Source organism: Poecilia formosa, unplaced genomic scaffold, assembly GCF_000485575.1.
Source record: "Poecilia formosa unplaced genomic scaffold, Poecilia_formosa-5.1.2 Scaffold186, whole genome shotgun sequence".
Lineage (NCBI taxonomy): Eukaryota > Metazoa > Chordata > Actinopteri > Cyprinodontiformes > Poeciliidae > Poecilia > Poecilia formosa.
The window spans coordinates 674,269-698,568 of record NW_006800125.1 but is presented as its reverse complement, the minus strand read 5'-3'; the positions used below and the strand labels follow the sequence as shown (position 1 = coordinate 698,568).

The 24,300-nt window shown below is 39.3% G+C and overlaps 1 protein-coding gene and 1 long non-coding RNA gene across 2 annotated transcripts in view; one reads left to right on the top strand and one right to left on the bottom strand.

The window, feature by feature from the left end:
- LOC103147635 (electroneutral sodium bicarbonate exchanger 1-like) overlaps nucleotides 1–24,300 on the bottom strand; it is a 37,048-nt gene that overhangs the window by 5,102 nt on the left and 7,646 nt on the right. The window contains exons 2-14 of the mRNA XM_007566076.2: nucleotides 11,486–11,567; nucleotides 9,191–9,343; nucleotides 8,690–8,825; nucleotides 6,682–6,842; nucleotides 3,772–3,948; nucleotides 2,857–2,945; nucleotides 2,486–2,643; nucleotides 2,297–2,384; nucleotides 1,794–1,940; nucleotides 1,578–1,678; nucleotides 708–882; nucleotides 471–604; nucleotides 138–383 (exon numbers count right to left, since the gene is read on the bottom strand). Coding sequence (XP_007566138.1) covers nucleotides 138–383; nucleotides 471–604; nucleotides 708–882; nucleotides 1,578–1,678; nucleotides 1,794–1,940; nucleotides 2,297–2,384; nucleotides 2,486–2,643; nucleotides 2,857–2,945; nucleotides 3,772–3,948; nucleotides 6,682–6,842; nucleotides 8,690–8,825; nucleotides 9,191–9,343; nucleotides 11,486–11,567 — 1,847 coding nt within the window. The remainder of the gene's footprint in view (nucleotides 1–137; nucleotides 384–470; nucleotides 605–707; nucleotides 883–1,577; nucleotides 1,679–1,793; nucleotides 1,941–2,296; nucleotides 2,385–2,485; nucleotides 2,644–2,856; nucleotides 2,946–3,771; nucleotides 3,949–6,681; nucleotides 6,843–8,689; nucleotides 8,826–9,190; nucleotides 9,344–11,485; nucleotides 11,568–24,300) is intronic.
- LOC107837901 (uncharacterized) overlaps nucleotides 23,089–24,300 on the top strand; it is a 5,789-nt gene continuing 4,577 nt past the window's right edge. Inside the window, exon 1 of the long non-coding RNA XR_001663950.1 lies at nucleotides 23,089–24,283. This is a non-coding gene — a long non-coding RNA (uncharacterized LOC107837901). The remainder of the gene's footprint in view (nucleotides 24,284–24,300) is intronic.

The following is a 24,300-nucleotide window of genomic DNA, read 5'->3' as shown; positions in this document are numbered from 1 at the left end:
TTGCTGACTGACTAAATGAATATGTTTGGGTTCTGTTTACTTTTTTCTTTTTGTTCTTACAAGGGTTTGGGAAAAAAGACGCAAATAAGTTGCAAATACACACAGGAAAAAAAACAAACAAGAAGCTGTTTACTCACTATGCTAGCGTGAGTTTGTCCAGCTCGCTGTTTGCATTGAAGGGGTACAGCTCCCCCAAGTGAAACAGTTTCTCCAAGGCCTCGTAGATGAAGATGAGGCAGATGAGGGCGGCGAATGCCTCCTCAGTGAACCGAGTGATGTAGCAAACCAGAGAGCTAGCGTCTGTGGCCACTAACATGAAACACAGCAGTGCCGTCCACAGGCCAATGCAAGCCCGGAGAGACAAATATGACAGATCGTAGTCCCTGAGAAAGAAAAGAGAGGCGGGGGTCAGAGGAGGCCGACGAAGGCCCGACTAGCCAGCAAAGGAGCCGTTTAATTTCTCAACGTACTTGCAGAATTTGAAGAGTATCTTCTCAAAAACCAGTACTGGACCTGTGCTGCCCAGAATGGTGAGAGGCTGCCCAGCGAACAGAGAGTAGGCCACTCCAGTCATCGAAGCACCAAACAACGACTCTATGGCGCTCTGGAACGGGTGGTGGTATTGCATTGTGTTTGATTCGTCTTCACTCACACATGATGAGAACAAACAGCACCTCATAGTGGCGTAAATACGGTTTTGCTCTTACAATACGTCCTTCAGTCGCTTCCCCCAGCAGTCCTCCAAAAGTGATGACAGGAGACATGCAGGCGCAGTAGAGGAAGAGGAAGGAGGCCACACACTGGAGGCTCAGGCCGTCCTTGAAGTCACTCACATAGAAAGGAGCTTTCCTCTTGATGTCCAGTATGAGGCCGCCGAACAACCTGAAGACAGGTTGTTCATTTTAGAGAGAAAACAAGCGCTGCTATATTTATATGTATGACGATGGCAAACATGTTGCCACTTTTTAAAAACAAACCAAATAACACCGGGTAAATAATCACCAGTCTTTTTCAGAAAGTACAGAAGAGGGCATCATATGGCTCAGTGGTAGAGCAGAAGATGCATATTTGTAGGCTGTGGTCCTTGACACAGCTGCTCTGGGTTCATTTCCTGACCCCAGGCCATTTACTGCGTCTCTTCCCCGCCTCTCTGCCTCTCTCCATGTCAGGCTACTGATGCATAAAGGTCACTAGTGCCACAAAATCTTTAAAAAAAAAACATTTTTTTGAGGAGCTAATAGGTGACATACATGGCCTTGCGAATGTTTTGCAGATTGTGGCCACAAACTTCAATGTATTTCACTGGGTTTCTGTGTGATTGATCTATATTAAGTGGTGCATAATTATCAAGCAGAAAGAAAAATACAAAACCTTTTACAAAGTATCTGAGAAGTGCTTTAATCCTCTTTGGGCCCTTAATATTGTCCCATCTCGTTTCTTCAGAAATTCAGTTTTTGCCCATAGCAGCAACTAAGAAGCAGAATGCTAAAAGGTTTGCACATTCAGTCAGAATCATCCATATTGATCATAATTAAGCAACAAGTCTCTGTAACAAACCTGGCTGGTCAGCTGCTTACCTTCCTGTCCTCTGCAGCTCCGGCCCGTGGTGTTCAGCATGTTGTGGTTCTTCTACCTGCAGGGTTGTGCCGTTGGGGACTCCAGGCATTTTTCTCTTCTCCTGCAGGTCAGAAGCAAGCAAAAAAAAACAAAAAACAAGTCGCACATATTACATAAACAACTTTGAATGCCTCTAGTGAGGTTAAAATCCAGGGCTGAAAAGTAAGATGCATTACCTGAGAGGGGACGCTCTTTGGGGGCTCTATTCGGATGGAAGGGTCCCACTCTCCTGGCGGCAGGACAGTCACCTGGTCCAGAAACTCGTCTATCCCTGCCAGCAGGTCGCTTCTGTCCTTCGCCTTGTACGCTACGTTGTGGAAGATCTGATCCAATGAGAAATTTAAAAATAATCAAAGAAAAACGTTGCAAGAAAGATGTTCAGTTTTTCTGTCATCGGTGGTTCAGAAGCTGCAATATTTTTGCAAAGGTATTCACACCTCTTTAACTTTTTCATTTTCTTTTGTAATGTGCCAACACGAAGTAGTGCATTACAGGGATGTGGGAGAAAAATAAAAACAATAATAATAATAATAATAATAATAATAATAAAAACTGGCATGCATTTATTTTTACTCAGGTAAAGAAAAGAAAAAAACACACAAACTGTGATTATTGCAAAAAAAAATGCTAAAAAGTTCAATAGAGTGAATGGTTCTGAAAAATCTTAAAGGTCTCTCACCTCATCCGTCATAATAGTCGCCATCGAACGTCCAATTTCGTGGTACTGCTGAGCTTTTCCATCAGGGCCCAGAAGGATAAACAGGAATCTGATTTGGACCAGCAGATAAACCATACTTCATAAACTCTCCTTTGAAAGCTGAATTAACATGACCTGCCAGCAAGGCCTGATGGAGCTGTGGCTGTCTACCTGGTGGGGATGGGAACCTCAGTGAGTCCAGTGAGCAGAACAGCAGGGGAAAGGCGTACAAACGCAACAACGGGCCTCTCCAGGAAGTCCAGGACACCGACCAGCACATTTGAGGCCTCGGCGCCCTCTGGAATCTTCTTCATGAAGTGCAGGTCAACCTGTTGCAGCAAAAAGAGAAAACTACCAGACTGAAGCACAGATTTAAAACATCCACCTCCTGCACTAGAGGTAAAAATCATTTGTAGCTCATCTCAATACTGTAACCTGTATTGAGATGAGCATGTGAATATTCATAAATAACAAATGATATATTTTCCATTATTCATCCATATTAATGAAATGAATGAGAAATCCTCAGCCGGTTTGTTTACCTTACTGAGGTCCACTTGACTGCTGTCCGGTCCAGCGCCGTTCTTGGCCGGTTCCATCGGCAGAGGAGGCTGGGGAGACGTGGCGGAGCCTAATGGATGGTAAAGTGTGGGTGTGTGCATGTATGTGATTCACAGAAAACGCAGCTGAATCAGAGAAAATATCATTCCAAGAACAAAGTGTGAAAAAAAATCTCCAAAAGTTAGATTCCTCTTGCCAGTTTCTTAATTCTCGGAAGCAATGAAGTACTGGAGGATTACTGCTTGAAGAGGATTCTGTGGTGCCTTTCAAAAAGTATTCATTCTTTTTAGACTAACACAAAGCAATCAACAACCACAACAACGAAGGGAAATTATCATTTTCAATATCTGTCACAAATAAAAGGTGAAAAGTGTTGCATTCGTTTGCATTTGGCCCCTTTTAATCCGATAGGTGAAATCTAGTGCGTCCAGTTGGCTTCAGAAGTGACCTTAGTGGTGATTAAAGTCCACCAATGTGTAAGGGAGCCATGAAAACCATCCAAAGGTTTCCACAAACTGGGAAAAGCACTGCACACCTCCCTGTACTCACTTCCATCAGCGTCATGCTGTGGGAATGCTTTTCTTCAGTGGGGATGAAGAAACTGGCAGGATTTAATGGGATGGAGCTAAAACACAAGGCAATCCTGGACGAAAATTTTTTAGAGAATGAAATGTAACAGCCAAAGTCCAACCCTAAACCAAACTGAGAGTTGTGGCAAGACTTAAAAACTGCTGTCCATACACACTCCACGCAGTGTGTGGTTGTAATGTGACGAAACGTGAAAACTTTTCAAGGGGTGTGAACACTTTTGCAAAGCAATGTAACTTGTGTGTCTGTTGCTTTAGTCCTGCAAAATTAAAACCGCTCCCCACCGATGAGTGTGTGATGAGTCGTACCTACTACCTGAGGCTCGGACTGTTTGCGTGCTCCCTCGGTGATGGAGCGTACCATTGGAATCAGGTTTTTCTTCTTCTCGTTTTGGTGATGGTGTCTCTTCAGCAGAGCCTCACGCACCCTAACTCTGACGGTGTCATCCAGCTCGTGCGACGCCTCCTGGTGATCCAGAACCATGTCTGCAACGCAATTTTAGACTCACACTGGGCTTGTGGGCAAAAGCAGCTGAGACTTAATAAAATAGTATTTATCTAGTTTGCTAACCACGACTGCTTTTGTCTCCGTGGAGAAGGTCTGACATCACATGTTAGAGCCTGAAATCTTCACAATTAGCCCTTTAATTGTTTTCAAATCAAAAAGTTACTTTTAAAATGTCAATTTCTGACACAAAATGGGCTTTTGGAGTTGCACCCCAAGGATCAAAGACACAGTTTCATATGGCTGACTATATAGAATCTGTTACCGCACTCAAATGCATCTGATCATGGCTGTAAACAGAGAATAGACTTATAACAATAAGTCTTTTTTAAATAGCAGTTTGTCAAATGGATGTGTTGTCACATGGAAGAGGATGCACTGAGCATTTTTTCCAAAATGATCCACCATGCAGGAAATTCTAACAAACAACTTCCAATGTTGTTACTTAACTTTAAGTAACTGTGTCAGGTCAAAAACACAGATGAACAGAGTTCAACAGATGATGCTCTTGGATTAACATTTTGACAGACATTGTCAGAACCTCATGTGGACTTTTTTTGTGCTTTTAAATCTCTGTGTGCAGTTCCGGTTGGTTAGTTCTCCAATTTACAGTCCTCACAACATTTCTCCTGTCCTTTTTCTCCTTTCTGGATACATCACCATAAGAAGACGGTTCCAAAGGTAAGAAGACCACACTTCTTCCACTTTCATTGCATTTAGATATTTTTATATCTTTACACATTCCTTGTTTCCAGAAGTTAATATGAATTATAACTAATTATGAACTTTTAGCTCATAAACAACTGAAAAAATATTAAATTGAACAAGAAATGTTGTAATTTCACTAATCTTTTTCCAATTTCTGTGTTACACCAGTGTTCTCATACATCTGCCTGTCTGCGCTAAGAGCAGCCTATGTGCTGCTGAAGCTGAATCAATGCTGCTGACATATGAGACCATATGGACCTGAAGAACAACAGCTTCTGTCTGCGTCTTACTTGTCCTTTCAAGCTGACTTGTTTAGTCAGCACAAGACTGTGCATTAGTCTGCCTCCTTTCTTTACCCACAGCCACCAGGAGATTCTCTCGCGCACATTTTGTCTGCAGTAAGTGAATTTATTCTGAGCGCACTTTAAGATCAGCGATAATGAGCTGACCTCAGTGAAACTTGTTAATAAGGACAACGACAACAGAGCAACACAATGAAGCCTGCATGCAGTAAAGCCCGGGAAGCTTTAAGGGCTGCAGGGTTATGTGTGTTAACGAATTAAAACTAAAGCTAACATGGCCTTATGTTATGAAGAAGTCTGTTGTTTTCTTGCTCCTTGTTTCTCCGTTTCAATGTGTAACTTCAAACATTATGATGAAAAGATAATAAAATCAGCTCTTATTATCTGTTTAGAAATTAGATTAGAGAGCAAAGTCAAGATAAATGCATGAATATAAAAAAAGTTAATGTTTTACTTTTATCTGAGGCAAGACTATGGTGTAAAAATGCCTTTAACATTTTCATGAGTTGACTTGAAGATCTTCCACTTGAAAATGTTTGTCTTAACATGACAAACTTTAAGTCACTGCCTGTGTTGGAGTGAATAAAATCTAACATGAGAAACTTTAAGAAAAAAACTTATTTAAGCAAGAAAAAGCTGTGAAAAAAATGCTGTGTGTGCGCGCACATACTTGCAAGGTTTAGGTTGTTACACTTATACGAGCCTCTGTAGGGACCCATAACTGATATAGTATGCCTCCTTCCTTTGCCTTAAACTCAAGGCTTAGGCCTTAAGCGTGAACATGATAGATTATACTCATTTGTTTCTGCAGTTCATTTCTGCTTGTACTCTGCAAGAGCCTTCTGCAGGCAGGGGGTGAGTACAGGTTGTGGGTTTGCAGACGCAGCAGAGAGAGAGATAAAGTTGCATCCCAATGCATTCTGTCACTTCTAGCAGTGCTAGCTGGTCATTATACAAATTAAGTTAAGCCAAAATAACAACACAAAAAATGCCATTTGTCTTTGTGCATGATGATTTTGTTTGACAGTATTTGGTCAAAGAGGAACACTAAGTTTGTAGCGGAATGAAAATGTTTTTCTGTCCAAATTATTTCAGATTTTGGTGTCTGGACTCTAAAGCAGGAGATTATATAAATAAAAGAAAACAAATTATGTGAGAAAGACAAACCAGGAGAGAAAAACCCCCAAAAGGAACTGAACTTTCAAATGTTCAAAATGTAAATGTTACATGACACCATTATTGATGTGCTAATTATGGCATCTTAACTTTTTTTTATTCACCAATTAGAGTATATGCAACAAGCATTACAAACTAACAAAAAGAAAAAAGTAGTTCATGTTTTATATGAATTCAGTTAAAATATTTAGGTACAGAGTGATTAATGTGAATCAGCTCAGTTGTAACCTCTATGAAGAAAAGTTAGAGTATTGACCATTGTCATGTCCACCTTATGCAAAACGTTCATGTTATCTATAAATCACTTTGATCTTGAAATAAAGAGCTCGTTGAATGTTTTTGCGTCCCGGTTTATATCAATAAGTCTCATTTCTACAAAAGGAAAGTTCCAGCAAAGCTCATAAAAACGGATGTTGGCCATTATCACAACGAAAACGGACTTTTTGCAACATCGGTGACAACTTTTCACGTGTCTTCTAGCATTCTGATGTTGAGATGCTGGTTTACACACAAGAGGAAATTTCTCACCTGCTATCTCCTCAATGGAGTCGGCTCGCATGTCCAGCAGCACGCTGCCATTGATGATGCAGCTGCGCAGCTCGAACAGGCTGTGGAGGGAAAGTGTGGCGACGTAAGGCTTGCTCCACCTCTCTCCGCCGTCCTCCACGTCCTCCTCAAACTTCAGCCACCTGCAACATAAAAACAAGCAGCAGATCAGGAGCTTCACCTCAATAGAGTCCAGTTTAAATATTTCTAGTTTAACCCTTGAGTGGTGTTGATGTTTTACTTAAAGTAGCGCGATGTAAACAAACTGAACCGATTACTGAATTGAATCTGGATTAAAGGAAGATGATGCGCGAGAGAAGCTTTTGGCTTCTCTAGTTTTTCTGCTACCATCAGCTCTGCTTTTGTTTAATAGTGAAAGTACTTCTAGATTCCCGCTTCTGTGTTTCGTTTTATTAGCTTTGTTCTGTTAAACCCCCGGCTGGTCGTGACAGATGGCCGCTCAGGGTCAGCCTGGACGTTTCTTCCTCGTAAAGATACGCGCTCAGGGTTTGCTGCAAAAGCTGTTCACGTTCATTCAGGAGAAGTAAATGCTCAGTGACTTGTAAGCAAAGAATCAATTATTCACATGATAAAGTAAATCAATTTCCTTTCTGATGATTAATATTTTGAAGGGAAATTTTGCTTACACACCACACTTCATTTTATTATGGTTTTGGTTGAGTGTGGCTTTTATTTCTGGTTTATTTATAGTTTTTTGTTGAAATATCTTCCACTTGCACTGTGTTTGAGAGAGTGAGCTAGCATTATTGAAAATAGTCTTCAAACCAAAATATAATCACTCATCACAGTAATTACTGGGACAATTTCTGATTTTATTTTGATGCAGTCAGCTGGGTTTCCTTAGATAATAAAAGTTTTACCAATTCGAATAATGAACGTTCATTGTTTTACAACGAGGACTAAACTGTACGTAACTAACGTTGAATCTGTCTCGATTATTTTTATTGATGAAAGCAACATGGATTTGTTGAATCGGTGCTGCATAAGTGAAGCGATTTGAACTAATTAGTTTTGCGCCAGACCTGATTTTCTCAAAAGAAAAACCAGACAATAAAGGCAAAAACTCCAAAATTAATATCTCGATATGTAGGTGTTTGGACCTGGGGTATCATTTGTTTTTCCGTTTTGATCATTTCCTGTGAGCTCTTGCCATTTTATCTTATTCAGTTGTTTTAGTTATTTTATTCATCTGTCTTGCCCCTTTGTGCTCCAGATTGTAGTTTCTCACATTATTCTTTCCTCCTGTGTTTCTCCTGCTCTGTTGTCAGCCTGCTTCGCGGCACACCTGCTGTCCATCTTCCTCTTCCTCACGTCTCTGATCAGCTCCTCTGGTTCCCCTGCCATTCGCCACTCATCAGTGTTTATGTAACATTTCAGTGTTGTTGTTCTCCACTGGCTCTTTCTGTTATTCTTTGTGACACCTCCATTATTTCACCGTCTTTGCTCCATGCCTCGTCTCTTCCTGCTTTTTCCTGCTGTAAATCATCCAATGTTTATGATCTATTTAAGTATTCTGCCTGAAAAGTTTCTCTGCGCTTGGCTTCGTCGGACATTTTACCTACATTGCTAAAATTATTTGACTTGATTCAGAAGGCTTTTTCCTAAGTTCAATGTTGGTTTGTTTTTATTTTATTCTCGAAAGTTTGATCAGTGCAGACCAGCTTTTTACCAGCAGCAAACTGCAAGGAGAGATTACTTTCCCTCCCCCATTTTCAACATCGTATCAGAAGATTTGCACAATTATTTTGGAGGGGCTCGAAGGCTTGACATTAGCATGTAAATCTGAAATTCTGCTCCTTTTGAAAGTAGCATTTTGTAATTCATCTTCTCACCTGAAGCGATAAATGATTCCCTGAGCTGTAAATGTAATAACCAGCTGTACATGTATGGATCTCGTTCTGCCAGCCCTGCAGTGAGACACTTTATTACAGGCTCTGTTTTCAGCTTCTCCCAGCGGAGGCTTCCTGACCTGGCCGTTTCCTTCCACTCGGCGTCTTTGCCATCCTTCACACAGATCTCGTCCAGCTCGGTGAACAGCTCATGGGACGCGTGCTCCGCATCCTCCTCTGTGCCCAGGATGAACTGGACCCGCTGGGACGGCGTGTCTGACGGAGTGAAAGAATATGAGGGAGCGAGGGAGGAAGGAGGGACACAGAGGTGAAGTTTAGTTCTTAGAGAGGACACAGTCTCTTACATATGTCATGCCTTTAGATGGCAGCACATTCACTTTCACAAAAGACTCTACACAGAAATCCAGTCCTGTTCCTAATTGGGTCATTAGTGGCCCGTCAATTGTTGCCTGAAGTGCAGTGGTCGTACAACCATGTGATGAAAATCAGCAGGATTGATCTGAGTGGGAGGAGCCTGTGGGCACATGCATACGTGTGACTGTAACGAGTCACACAAAACAGTAAACAGGAAGATCTTTATATTGACGGAGTGTGTGTGGTGCTGTGTGTGTGTGTGTTACCGTGACTGCTGCCAGCTGTCTCACTGTCCTCGCTCTGTTGTGTCGTGATGCTTCCTGCCCTTTTATCTTTCTTGCGGTGGCGGGATCCGTGGGGTTTGTGGTGTCGATGGCTCTGCCTCGGCATCCGAACCCCGACAAACAGAGTCCTGTGTCCTAACGGGAGAGGTGAAGATTTTACTAATGTTTACTAAGAGATTTTTTTACCTGACACCATTAGGAATCAAACACGGCTTCTGTAAATTGACAGGCTGGGTGAGAGAGCCAGCCTACGGGCTAAAAGTTAACTCTGGTTCAGGTTTAGAGGTGGGAGAAATTGTTGACAGATGTGTGAAGCTCTCCGTACATCTGACCTTTATGGGTAAATGACAGAAAGAAAGCTAATGCTAACAGAAAGCCACATGAAGTTTCTTCAGTGCAGACAGGAAGGCCGGTCAGCTTTCGGGCCATCGAACAAACAAAGTTAAATACAGGACACCTCTTTTTAAAAAAAAAAAGGAGATATCGGCTGCAAAAAGTTTGAGAATGATGCCACGGTTTAACCTCAAATATCTCAACAGAATTAGAACATGACAAATACCCCTTTGGTTTTTATATACCCTTTTTTTTCCCATGTTACTGGCATTAGTAGATGGCGTAGCTGATAATATCTGACAATATTCCACAACTGGTATCAAAGGAAGAGTTTTGAGCTGAAGTTAATCCCCTAACACGGCTCAAATTACAAAGTTTGTTTCTATAAGTGTGACTTTTTAGCCATTTTTACAAGTAACATCCTATTTCCCACCGTGTTTAAATTCAACAATTCATATTCTTGTAAAAAAAAAAAAAAAAATTAAGGTGCAGATATTAGAAGACATTGGAAAACTACCTATTTCTATTTATTTCACCTTCCAAAATTCCAGCAAAATAGTTTGTGGTTGCACTGTGATGATTAAAACGACTGAATCGGACAGCATGTAATTGGCTCCACAATGGACCCATTTTGAACAAGGCTAATTAATGTGAATGAGAGTCACATAAATAAAGCTAAACAGAGCTGAATGAAGCTGAACAAGAGCGAAAACGGGAAACTAAACAAGGCAAGAGGAGGATGAGTGGAATCAAGAGCTGCATGTGTGAGTCAGCTTCATTTGGACTCGCTAGATTAGAGATGTGGCTGAGTCAACAAATTAATTTAATAAGATGTAGCCAAACTGCAGCCTGTTTGTGAAATTTATCTCTGCGGTTACACAGCAAATTCAAAAGTGTCAAATGTTTTGGTGTTAGTAGACTTTATGCAAAAGCAGAGTTAATTTTACTCTAGTAGAGTCACATTCTGTGTCTGTAACTCTAGGGTGTCTATTATTAGTAGTTAAAATCCAGTGTTAAAACAAAGTGTTTCCGTATCAAATCTAGAGGTGTTAAAATAGAATCAATAACTCTTTACTTCTGAACTCTGAACTCCACCAGCAGCTCTAACACTGACTAAAAGCATCAGTCAAACTTGTATTTATATACCGTCTTTCCAACAGGCCTGCAGATTAAGCTGCTTCACACATTCAAGAAATATGGAAATATGTTTAAAAATAAAACATTTTAATTTAAAAACAACAAAAGAGGTACAAAATAGGTAATCACAGAAACAAACTGAGAGAAGGTAAAGCAGTTGATGCCAAAGGGTTTATATAAAGCAGTGACAAAAGACGTAACAAAACGAATGTCGCAATTTAGTTCTGCTTGCAGAACCACTACAGAATATTTATCTTTATATCTGGGTTGTTTTCTTTTTCTTATGTGTTTGGTGCCTCATGCCTTACATTCCTTTTCTTCTCATTTTGATGCTTATGTGATATAAAACAATTGTGTGGTTATGTGCAAACATAAGCATTACTAACAAACAAATTGGACCTGATTGGGTCGTAGGCTGAGGTGGCAGACAGTTCTGGCTCGAGTGTTTTCAGCGGAGTCCCGAGGAAACAAGGACCGGAAATCCTCCCTTCTGTTCTAAATTATGTAAAATTATCTCTGAGTTTCAGTGACACAAAGTATGAAGTGCTGCTGTACTCCTCTAGAAAGTGTGGGAGGAAAAAATTCAGTTTATAAGTTAAAATCAAACCCACTATGCTTCTTTTCTTTCTTCTTCTCTGAGTAAATGAATTTGTTTTCCCAGACATGAACATGCTTATGATTGGCATCTGTATTTGTAGAATAATCTGCCAGATGGACCACAAAGAAAAACCAATGCATGCCCCCAGGAAAAGACAACCACCAGACATTTAAGATCAACCCAGTTTTCCAAATATAAATAGTTCTCACCTTCCAGCTCCTCTTTCTCATAGTGAATGTTCATCACTGAGCTGGTTCCTCCCTGGTCCACCACCACTTCCTCATCAGGTCTCTGATTGACACAAACAGAACAGCATGAAGTCAAAGTTCATATTTCTTCTTTCTGGAGCAGACAACACATTGCTTTGCTGCAGAATAACATCAAGTGGACGAAAGAGTTAAAAAGCTTTTGAAAGATCGAAACTCGATGCTTTGATCCAAACTGTTCCCTTGCAGCCTGTTTGGGTTTGTTGTTCTGCTGGAAGGCGAACGTCCATTTTAGTTTAAAATCTTTACAGGCTCTAACGTGATTTTTTTCAAGAATTTAGCTCCATACATCTTTCCGTCAAGTATGACCAGCTTCTTCGTCTCTTTGAAGAGAAGCAATGTGTTAGTTTTCCACTTCACATGTTTTGCATGCAGACCAAAACGCTGAAAATGTAATTTTGCCTCCTTCCAGATGTTGTCCCCGCTTGTTAAAACAACAATAACTTTGTACGGCTCTGTTTCAAATGATGGGTCGAACGGAGCATTTGTGAAATGTTGAAGGCGTGGTGGGATGATGTTTCATTACCTAACTCTGCTTTAATCTTCTCCATAACTTTATCCCTGACCTGTCTGCTGTGCTTTTTGGTCTTTACTAATGTTCCCTCTGAGGCCTTTGCAGAACAGCTTCATTTATTCTGAGACCCAAACTTTATTTACTAATTAGATCATCTCTGAAGTCGATTGGTTTCCACAGAATTTTATTCAGAGTAAAGGGGGCTGAGTACAAATGTTGACCGCAGTTTTTGAAACAATGCATCACTTGCCTACTTATCAGTCGTGTGTTTGTGATTGTGGACGTCGCTGTCCAGAAGTTTCCTGACACTATTTCTTTTACACAAGCCTTTCGAAATAAAAGAATCGTTTCCAGACAGTCTACGCTCCGTGTGTCTTGTGGACACGTATTAAAGGTCTTGCGGTAATTAGCAACTAACTACATGTCATTTGTAGCAACAGGACGAGCCATTTGGAAAACGGACAGGACTCTGCTATCCAGGGTGAAACAAATCAAATTACCAGAGCGCCACATCAATCAGCTGGACTGCTGTTGGGAAACTGCTGGAGGATGTTACTGCAGATGGTTTAACTATCTGGTGTCAAGGATATCTCAGGAACGCTGCAGTCTGCTCTGCTCAGTCTGCTGCAGTCCCGTCTTAACGTCACAGGTCTTATGATAATCATAACAGGATGATATTAAAACATCATAGTGCCTGTGGAGTTGCTGTGTGACTGCGGTGACGCTGCACCGCCTTCGTGTATAATGTTCAAAAGAGTGAATATTTAAGCCAAATGTTTTAAAAATGGTTGGAGTTGTTACTACTAGAGTTAATATGTAGAAAAACAGGAGAAAGTAGGCCTACATGCCAAAAAATTTAAATTCAAGCAACTTCTTTAACTGCTGCCGATAATTCAATTAACGCTTAAACACCGTAAGCTGCTCAGTTCACTGAGAGCAAATCTTGCACTGCAGCTTCACACTCTTAAATCTCCAGAGCAGCGCTTTGCAGCTGGTCTGAGGTTTATCTCTTAAAACAGATTCCTCTGGTCTTTGCTTTCTCCATTCTTCACACATCATGCCCTGAAATCTCACCTTTGACAACACATTTACGATGACATTTGATCTGATGGATCCTTAGGAAGCAAGCCATTCTCACAGTGTCTCCTCTTTATATGTCAACCCATCGGAATACTCATGCTCCTTTTATAAGGTTTTACTTTACAAATCAACAAATGCAACATCCATACACATGCACTGAAATAAACTGTGGTTGTTTACATACTCCTTTTTCTGGCTCTTCTCCTTTGTTGTAACATGCAGTTTTATAACCAAGGGTCAGTCAGTTATTTACTTCAGATCCACAAATTAATCCTGCAAAGACGCCACGATGTGCTGCAGCTATTAGACACAGTTTCAGATATTTGTTCTGCATGTAGAAATGGTCAAGTTCAAGTGAAAAGTTAGCAATGCTTTTTTTTCATTTTGAGACTGCCTTATATGGAGGACCAAAACTGACATAATAAAAAATAAAAGCATAAATATATATTTTGTTTTTCCTTGTCCTTACACGTACTGTCAAGAAATGTATATATTTTGTTTTTCCTTTCCTTTATACATGCACTGTCATCAAAAAAAGTATATGAATTTTTATTCTCCTTACACGTGTATTTTCGCCAAGAAATGTATATATTTAGTTTTGTCCTTTCCTTATACAAGCGTCTCCATTTTTTACTTTTCCTTGTGCGTTGCAGCGTTGTCGTCAAGAACAGTTAAATGCAAATGAGGGGCGGTGCCGTCAAGTTTCTGCTGATTGGTTGGTTAGCATCACACAGGACTTGCCTGGAGCAGGGATAGCTAGCAGTCTATCGTTGAGCTGCAGCTCTCAGCTCAGCAACTTTATTAGAAAATAGTGCTATAACTCCAGAATTTATTATTTTTCTTATGGACCTCCCCCTGCAGAACGTATGTTTTAGTTAGCGGCTCTCAAACTCGGAGGTTCACTGTCGGGGTTTCCATAATTAGGATGAATCGGCCGCTGAGCACTATCTAAACACCACAACCTACACGACTATCGATGCTGCTTCAACAAGCTCAAGTCCAACCAAAACCTTTTTGCTAACCATTAAGGCGCAATGATTTCAATCGGATTCCAACCTAACAGAGCACCTTTGGGATGTGGTGTGTCAGAGGTGTACATGTATTTTTTCCATACCTGTGCTCTGCTGAATGACCCTGGACAAGGCACTAAACTTTAAGTCGCCTAGTGATTGATGGATGAGTATATGAATCTGTGTTTGTGATTGTGTGAGTCTTGCTGTAGTGTAAAGTGTTTGAGTGATTAGACAAATATAAAGTTTTGTCTTTTTTAAAAATATAGAATCGACATGAAAACATGGACAGGATATGCAGTGATAAAAAATTTGTCTAGAATATGAATTCCCAGAAGGAACAAACTGACTTTTTAGGGTCAAGACTTTGTTTTAAGATTTTGGAAAAGTGCTGGGTACTCTTTCTAAATATAGCAATTTTTGTTTTTGCTTCAGGACATCGCCCTCTATCATGAGCACATAATGTTAGTAAAATTTTCAAATCTAGCTTCACCTAATTCTCAGGCTTGTTCCATCTGGAGCCGGATCCATGCTTCCTTTCTCACTCACAAAGCACCATATAAGTGCACTGGGATTTCATTTTCTTTCCATGACTGAGCACTTCATTATCCCAAGAGAGTTCTGCCATTTAAAAGAATAAAGCTTCTTAATTAGAAAGGCATACTTTGGCCGGAGTCTGAATCTGATTTGTGGTTTTATGCAGACGAGGCAAGTGTGGCAGCATTTCCAACTCTGCACAATGTAATAAATTTGAACAAACTCTACTTCCACGTGATATTCATGCGTCAGAATAACAGGCAGCAGTTAATGCTCAGGGGAAATGACACCACACAAACACAAACACTTTTACTTAATACATTTAAAGTCTAAAGTAGTGCACTAAAGTCTTATTTTAGTTTTCACATCTTTGTCAGGATCCGAGTTCTTTTGTCATGTTTTGAATTTAGGTTTTGTCTGTTTTTAGTTAATCGTGGATATTCCTCATAGTTTTTGCTTCATGTTGCCTTAGGCCTGCACTACAATGCAGGATTAGTGATTCACTGAGGTTAAACAGTGTTTGCAATAACTGCCAATGAGTCATTTGCATCATGGCTGAGGAATTTTGGTCCAGTCTAATCAGAAAAATTTCTTTATTTTGGCTCCATTGGAAGGTGTTTGAGAATGGACAACTTTCTCCTTCAGTGTTTCCTGCAAGAGAGCAGAATTCATGGTTCCATCATTTTTCCATCATCCAGGTTTTGAAGCAGAAAAGTAGACCATCACCATGTTTGACTGTCTGGATGATGCTCTTATTTTGAAATGCTTTTAGGTTTATGTATGATGAACCAGGATACGTCTTCCTGAAGTTTGTGTTGCCAGGACACAGAATATTTTTCTCAATCTGTAACCTCAACATTGTACTGCAGAGACGTTTTTATGCAAATTTGAGTCTTGGAGTAATTTGGTAGGCCATCGCTTCTGGGAAGGTTTTTCATTCTTCAATGTCTTCTTCATTTGTAAATAATAAAAATGAAAAAATAAGTTTGCTTCAAACCTCCTAATTGATTTTAATGAGCTTTCACAATCCAGGGTCAGGAATCTCCGGAGTCCTCTAGGGGACATGCGGGATTTTTTTCCCTTGCAAAACTTTTGCCATTTTCATGTGCAGTTCCAGCTCAAACTTACACAAACAGACATAAACATGCAGTGAATAAATCAATTTTCAATCAATGTTTTGCACCAAAGAGTTAATAATGAACACGTTTTCACTGAGGCTATTTAAATGTGTATATATTTGACATTTTAAATCGACATTTGTGATTGCATACAAAAAGGTCAGAAAATATTGCAGTAAGCATGTTGTGAGGGAACACAAAAGAAAATTTGTTCCATGTCCCCTAGAGAGCTCAGCAGTAACCAGATGATGAAACCCAGCTTTGTTTTAAAAGTTCAACATGATTTTCAACATTGAGCAGCCGTCCAACGGTGTCCGTTTATTGAAAAGTGAACGTTTATTCATACTTTTCTGCTGAATCAGGTCGTTTACTTTAGTCATAATGTCACTGTCTTTTTCCATAGTGAAGAACAACATGCCCACCTGGGAATTAAATTTACATTATCTAGGATTAATCTCAAATGGGTAAATTGTAAAGTTTTTTTTTAAGATTGTTTTGGCTCTAGTGGCCTTTATTTGATAGTTAATTGACAGGAAAGTGAGTAATGAGAGAAGGGGGAAGACATGCAGCAAAGGTCACCAAAGCCAGGAATCAAACCTGTGACAGCTGCGCTGAGGACTAAGGCCTCCATATGTGGGTTGTGCTTTACCCCTGCGCCACCACACCACACCCAAGTTGTAAAGTTTTAAGACAAATTAGAGTAAATCATAGCTTCATTTTCACTATTAAGCATTCAGCATCTCGGGTTGAGTGAACCATCTGCAAAGCTTAACCAGAAAGTAAGCAATGTATTTATTAGCTCACTGCATTGATTCAGAAACCATGTGATGGTAAGTCTGCCTCACGGTGTTTTATGTTGCTTTTAGATGAGTTATGCCTTTAACCGCCATTTTACCTTGATAAAATGGCGTAATTAATTTAGAAAGGAACACATCTGTCACTCAAGTGTCACGGCGTAAGAAATCCTTGACAACTGAATTGTGACAAGTAATGTCTTGCAATAATTATTTTACATAAACAGCAAGTTCTCTTTAATTCTAGATCAGTAAAAGCATCAGAAACACAGCTGTGTTATCAGTGTCTGCAGCTGTGCTGGTGAACCTGGCCTCCTGCGTATTGTTTTTCAAATCAAGCTTGAGGCATCAGAATTAGAGCTTTACCAAGTTACACTGATGCTCTGCAGGAGGGAGCAGATAAAAAAAGCAACTCTAAAAGCTTTCTGTCCCAGAATGGGTGGCAGAGTATCACATCTGATCAATCTGGATCAATTTGGTCAAAATAAAGGGAAGAAAGAAATGGAGGAGGACGAAGGTTAGCACTCTGTGTAACCATTAGGTAATGGAAAAGAAAACAAGACCGTCAATAAATGTAATTCCTTATGCCATTATCTAATTATGTGGTCCATATATCCATTCATCCGTCATTGTCAAGTCGGTTTTGTACTGACAAATTAAATATAGTTAGTAAAGGAGAGGACTTTGGTCAATTTAAAGTAAATAAGTGTTGAATTTTCAAATGATAAATAGGAGCGCTGCTGGATGTTGCACTTTTCTTTCCATGTTAGTTAAGAGGGCCGCAGTTACGCGGGTCACAGTTCAGTAACAACACCTTCTTAACGACACGTTCATGCAACTGAGTGTTTTTTTTTTTAGCAGGTTAATGGTTCCCTGTCATTCACGTCTCATTTCCCCTTGTGTCACATTAAGTATTTTAGCTAATTTAAAAGCTCATGATGCACTTCTGAGGTTGTGTTTGTCTCTGCTGCTGAACACATCTGGGACCCTCAAAGCATGAACGCTCGCAGGGAAAATAATCCGCGTGTCGCCACCAGATTCTATCACCTGGCAACCGTCCCTTTTTGTCTTCCCTCTTGTCCTTAGCTGGGTATCAGCAGCAGCAGCAGCATCAGCAGCTTCTGGATGTGGTTTATGACTCATGCAGATTAGCGCCTCCGTGCCACAGAACTCACACAGAGCTGGACCCAAAATGGCTGCATGCCCTTGAGGTTCTGCCCTTTATGGGCATGCTGGAGCCAACAGGAGCAACATGCACACAGGGGAATCCTTGTTACCAGAGAAAATCATGTGATGCAGGGAGGAACTGAAGACAAACTGTGATGTGGATTCAAAGAGTTTAAACTTAACTGCATTCTCAACAAAGGCATCCTGCTCCGTCTATTTTTTACCAGAACATCACATGCTGATTTTAATACTTGGTTATTATTTGAAGATTATGTAGCTTTCATTGGTCTGAATTTAACTAAATCAAAGATTGCTCAACACAAGCATTTGAACAAATGTAAGAAAGTCATGAAAGAAAAGTTTCAAAAAACACTTAAAGGCGATTGATGCTTTTCCGTTGGAAGCTTTCATTCATCTTTTTTAACATATCCTGTAATGTGGAGGGTTGATCATAAACATTTCAGTATTCATACAAACATACATAAGCTTTGAATTTTACTGTCTTTAATCACATATTCACTTTTGAGTTGATTGTTTGTGGTCTAATTTACTATGCCTGGCAAAAATGGTTGTCAGAAACAGAAGCTTTAATGTATTTGATTGGGATCTTTATGCAACAGCCCAACAAAAAGTAGTACGTAGTTTTAGCGAATTTAAATGCTACATGATTTCCATGTTGCTGTAGGAATATCTGAAATGTGTGGTGTGCAAAAAAAACAAACCACAACTTGTGACTTTTAGCTTTCTGATTAAAACAACAAAATAAAACCATGTTTTCCTTCAACTCCAGAGTTATGCACTGCTTTCTGTTTGTCTACATCATACAGTTTCAATAGAAACATGGTAGCTTGTGGTTGCGACATAATTAAATGTGAGAAGGATACAGCTAACTTTTCTGTTAGCCGTATCCTAACCATCTTTCTTTTTGTATGATGCATCTTTGGGCCCACATCATATCACTCCTAGGATGGATTTAGACTGTCTCAGCATGTGAGAGCCAAAAATAGAGCAATGCCATCAATCACCAAGAGATTCAAGATGCACACTGTTTTCCAGTAAAGCACAACGCACTAAAAATATGCTGGATTCCCAGAATGGTAATGAAAAGTGAAGTTACACAAGTGTCCTATTTTTGATACTGAAACATTTCCCATTCATGCAGGAAAACTATGCATAACATTCACGCTGGGGTTTTGACAGAAGAACTAAAGAACTGATACACAGTAAGAAAAAGAGGAGCATTTGTTACATAATTCACAAAAAATTCTCCCTTGTGAGTTTATGTTTTATTGTAAAAATGTTTTCTTGTCAATTTCCTTCCTTCAGCCTCACTTCCTGGAATTTTATATTTGTTGAAAAACAACATTGTCGACAATGCAAACGGAGAGTGTGGCTGCGTTAAAGTAAAACACATTCAAACTGGGTGAGCAACAACAATTTGCATCCCTGTGTCCCGACTAAGTGGGGCAATCGATGTGTTGCATCAAAACGTCCTCACACTCTATATGCACCATGAGAGGAACCAGGCTGCACACAACACTGAATAATTACTTCTGCTATATCTATTTGCAACGTCAAACAGCAGGTAAAAAGCACTGAAACTAATATTGTTATCCAGGTGTTGGGACATCGCCTGTCGTCCCTCACACTGCAGGAATGCTGACGCATGTCGTTACCCCGACCACGTTCTCTAATGAATAAAAAACAAAAACTTTAAAGTTCCAATTATTTTGCTATTTTGACTCAGTTATTTTTTTCTGTTATTCCATACACTTTGTCTGATACACAAGAAAAGTCATGATGCAACCACCACCGTGCTCTACAGTTTGATCAAAGTTCCCTCACTTTGACTCCTGTAAATAAAGTTTTTGTCATTGCTTTGCAAATCTTGTGCTAGAATATTTATTTCCCCTCCAAACTCAGCTATTTCACTTACTAGCATGTCTTTTTCCGACTTAGTGTGAAATGTTAAGCCCCAAAATATTCATACCTACTCATACTCATATATCAAAGTACTTAAGAAAAAAATTATTGAGCTGGTCAGAAGTTAAAAACTTTCACAATAAACATTATAAGAAATAGTACATTACATTTTTATCTGCTGGCAACATGGCAAATGAAATTTGTGGCACACCTTAAAAGACAGGTGTTATGTCATGTTTATCAGTGTCATGTCAGTCTTATTCACCCCCCTTCAAATAAAGTGTTACCGAAAGCTTCACTCTATTTGTACTTATTGGAAATAATGAATATATCCACAATTACGTGATAAGAAATGTGCCACTGTTTGAACCAAGATATTCTTTAAAATGTATCTGCCAGGAATAAAACAGACAATAATCAGGAAATAGGGAGGAATTTACAAAGTCCTGCTTCCTTTCCAGCATTAAACACTCAGATGAGCATATATTCAAAATAGTAATTTTCCTTTGGTAAAGCTGTTAAAATATTCAAATGTTCATATTTTGCCAAAAAAAAAAATCTGTGTAATATTCCTTGAATTGAAATCCAGTTTCTAATAAACTTTGGTTCCCTAAGAAGAGGCTGCTTCTTTCTGGAAAAACACAAGAATTACAGCGCGGCAATCTACTTGAACCCCATATAGGAAAACACTGGGTGGAGGCGTCCAGAAGAAGCTGATTTCAAATAGCTGCACAACTTGATTTGCACACATAGTTAAATCACAGGGATAATAGTTTGATACAGTGGTATTTTGCAGGATTATTTCGATGTTACTATAAAACATTTTTGGTAAATTTTAGATCTGAAACTTGGTGACCTAATGGTTCTGATAGTTGCTTTATTAGATTTGCTAAAGTAAACTTTAGATAGAAATAGCCTAAAATCACTGCTGGCTCAAAGTTGTGTGAGAGAATATTTCAGTTTCTTGTTTTTTGTTTTAAGTTATGCTTTTTGTTTGTTTTGTTTTTTTCCAAAATTGTGATATGTATAAATGTTTAAATTTTCTGGCTGAGCCGTAGCGACGTTGCTTCAATATTTTATACAACGACCAAAGACTATAATCTTAGTTTCATTTGAGCGCAAGGCATTAATGTCTTTTGTCCCTGGGAGCATTTTCAGACGTGGATTTGTCTTTTTTTCTTGTCGGGTAATGGATTCTTTCAGCCAGTGTTGGCACAGGGCTTGTTTTACTGTAGATAATGACCCTCTGTAACCAGCTTCAGCCGGCATCTTCAAAACATCTTTTCCTTTTATTCTGGGGTTGATACGCTCATCTTTCACCAAAAACATATTTGTCTCTTGGACACAGAGCCTGTCTCTTTAATGAACTGCATTGTACCTGGAGATTTCTATACGGTTTACTCTCAATTGTTATTGATTGAGCAGATCAATGCGTCACATCTGGGTGTTACTCAAGGATGAATCAGACCTGTGAAGGGCTACAGTTCTCTTCCTCGTACAGAGTTTGATTTCTTTACATTTTGTTCATGACATCACATATTGAAGCAGTGCATGCTGCTCTTAAATACAAGGTTTTGCTATCATTGTTTGAAGATGTTACCACCTCATCTGTAAATGGGGGCGGAGATCATTTTTTTAAGGCAAAAATGCAACCACCACTTCATATTGTGTCACTCCACAGTACCCAAGTTTCATCAGCTAATCTCCACCAAACGCCTCCCTGTTTCCCTTCTCGAAGCCAAACCAGCTACTTGTTCCATCCCTGAAGCTTCCTAAGCTGACAGCAGGAACACAGATCCTGACTCTAACAACTGGGCCTGTCACTTCCTGAACAGAGTTTGGCGTCTGAGATCCAAGACTGGCACTTCGTAATATGTCGTCGGGCAGCTGCTGCCCCCGCTCGCAGCGCTGCAGTGTTTCCAGCTCACTGCTACAGAGACACAAGAGACATATCTTCACTCGGAGGAGGGCTGAACATGAATGGATGAAAATAAGAGGTAATGGTATAAGCGAAGACAGGAGAGAAGGAGGCTGGAGAAGATGGAAGGAGAGGGGCGGCTGTTTTGACTGCTTCAGCCCACGGGTAGCATGAGTCACCTCATTCTGCTCCCCACATACAAGTCTGCCTCTAATCGTTTTCTTTCTACAAATATTAGCAGGATTTATGGGTGGGGAAACAGCAACACTCTTCACAATTAGAACTGCTGAGTTGTTAATCAAATTATGACAATTAAAAACAACAAACCCTGTGTCAAAGGTGGTCAGAGGTGCTGCTTAAAGGTTTTGGTGACACTTTATTTGAAGGGGTGTGCATAAGACTGACATGACACCGTCATAAACATGACATGACACTGTCATAAACATGACATGACACTGTCATAAACATGACGTAACACCTGTCATGAACATGAAGAAGTCTTTATGAATGTTTATGACAGTTGTCATGAAGTGTCATTCAGTAAATAATGACTTTTAATGCAAAGTTGCTCTAAATGCCAACTTTGCATTAAATTATCATTATTTACAAAATCATGCAAAGTTGGCACTTTTAATGGACGTTTAATGCAACTTTTAGAACAACTTTGCATTAAAAGTGTCATTATTTACCAAATGACACTTCATGACAACTGTCATAAACATTCATAAAGACTTCTTTATGTTCATGACTATGTCATGTCAGTCTTATGCACATCACTTCAAATTAAATATTACCAAGGTTTTTTTGTTGTTTTTTTAACAAATGCTCTGTTTGATCATCACAGCACAGAGAAAGTCAGGAAAACGATAAAAAAAAGGAAAACTGAACTTCAGAAAAGAGTCACTGATGCTTATCAGGACAGAAATAGTTACAAAACCACCTTTCTTATTTATAAGGCGATTCTGTACAAATGGAGGAAATTCAGGGTCTTTGTTACCCTCAGCATGTGAGCTGCTTTAACAAAGATCACTTCAAGATCAAGGCTTTTATTGTGTGAAGCCTGAAAGAACTTGGTGTAACTTTTACATAACTGCGTCACACTGACTAATGTTAATATTTGCAAGTTCACCGGTGGAAAGCGGAAACAATGGTGCGCATGACAAAGCCAGGGAATTTTTTCGTTTTTTATCATGCTCCCCAGACAGATTTCTGAAGTATTTTAAGTTTCCAAGGGATCACATGGACAAGGCAGGATGCTGCTTTATTAAACGCTTTGTGATAAGACCAAAACAGAACATTCTTTGGTTGAAATATGATTTTTTTTTTTTTTTTTTTTTTTCTAAAGGGAGGGAAAACACGACATTCCAGCTCAAGAACCACATGCCATCTGTTAACATCAGGCTGATGCCTCGGTCATGTAATGCTCCATCTGCTCCAGATCATATTATTATCATGGATAATAACGGGTGCAAATGGCCGAACATGATGCCAGGCAACATTATTGATGCTGCTGTGCATATTAATGTGTCAGATTAGATTTTTTTTTTTTTTATCTACAGGATAATATGCAGATAAAAGTCAATGTCACTTCTAATTTGCCAAACTGGACTAATTTCACAAAAAAAAAAAAAAAATCATACAAGTGACATGTCCGAAATATAAGAGACATATGATCTTCTTGACATCCTTCAAAACATGTCAAAGTTTCTCTGAATGAGTGTGAAATTATCTTTTCTAAAACCAAACTTCAGTCATGAGATGTAGGGCAACAAATTATTTCTAAAAAGCAGAATTCCTTTTTTTTGTTGTTGTTTTTATGCACAATATTTTTGATATAGCCCTATAATTTTACCAAAAGTCTAACTTTGTTTGGCTGATCTGTCCCTCCTGATGTCTCCCATCTGGTAAATGATCCTACTCATCTGGGCTCTGCTCTGGTCAGAAAGAACCAAAAAGCTTTACAAGAAAATATTCCCAACTGAGTTAGACCCAGACCTATAATTGTCTTGTAAGTTTGCTTCGCAGCTTTGCTACACTTCCCTAATTTTGTGTAAATGTCCTGCAGGATTTCTGCTTTGTATTTCCTTCATGTGTTGAACATGAATTCTGCTTGACTTTGTTACTCAATTGAAGAATAATCCCTTCATATTAAGACCATAGTGATGATCCACAAAGTCGAGCCCGTTTTGACATTTTCCCCTCGATATAAAACCTCCCTTTGATCTGTGGTTGTAGAGTAGAAAAAGTGTAGCGTCTTTATTTTGTCTTCTTAAAGCTTTGGGGGAAAACCTTCTATTTTCAAGAAAACTGTTCAGAAATTACAAGAAGCATTTAGTTTAGCCTCTTTTGAATGAATGACGTTAGTGAAGTTTTATAAAGTAGCTGTAAACTCACATATGTAATATTAGGTCAGTTTCCTCTTTTTTTAAGCAACCAAATATTTTATTTTCTACCTTTTATGGTAAACCTTAAGTTAATTGTTTACATAGATGTAACAAGTAGCAATCATCAAATTTAAAACAATATAAAGTTGCCAATTTTTAATCTTGTACATGTTGCAGGTCCCAGGTGGAGGGACAGGCAAGCAGATACAAATAACCTGTTTTAACAGGAAAAAAAACGAGTGAGCCACAGGAGACGGTGTTGCTGTGCTGGTAGCTCTCATCCGAATTTATTCCAGGTTACAATAATAAAGTC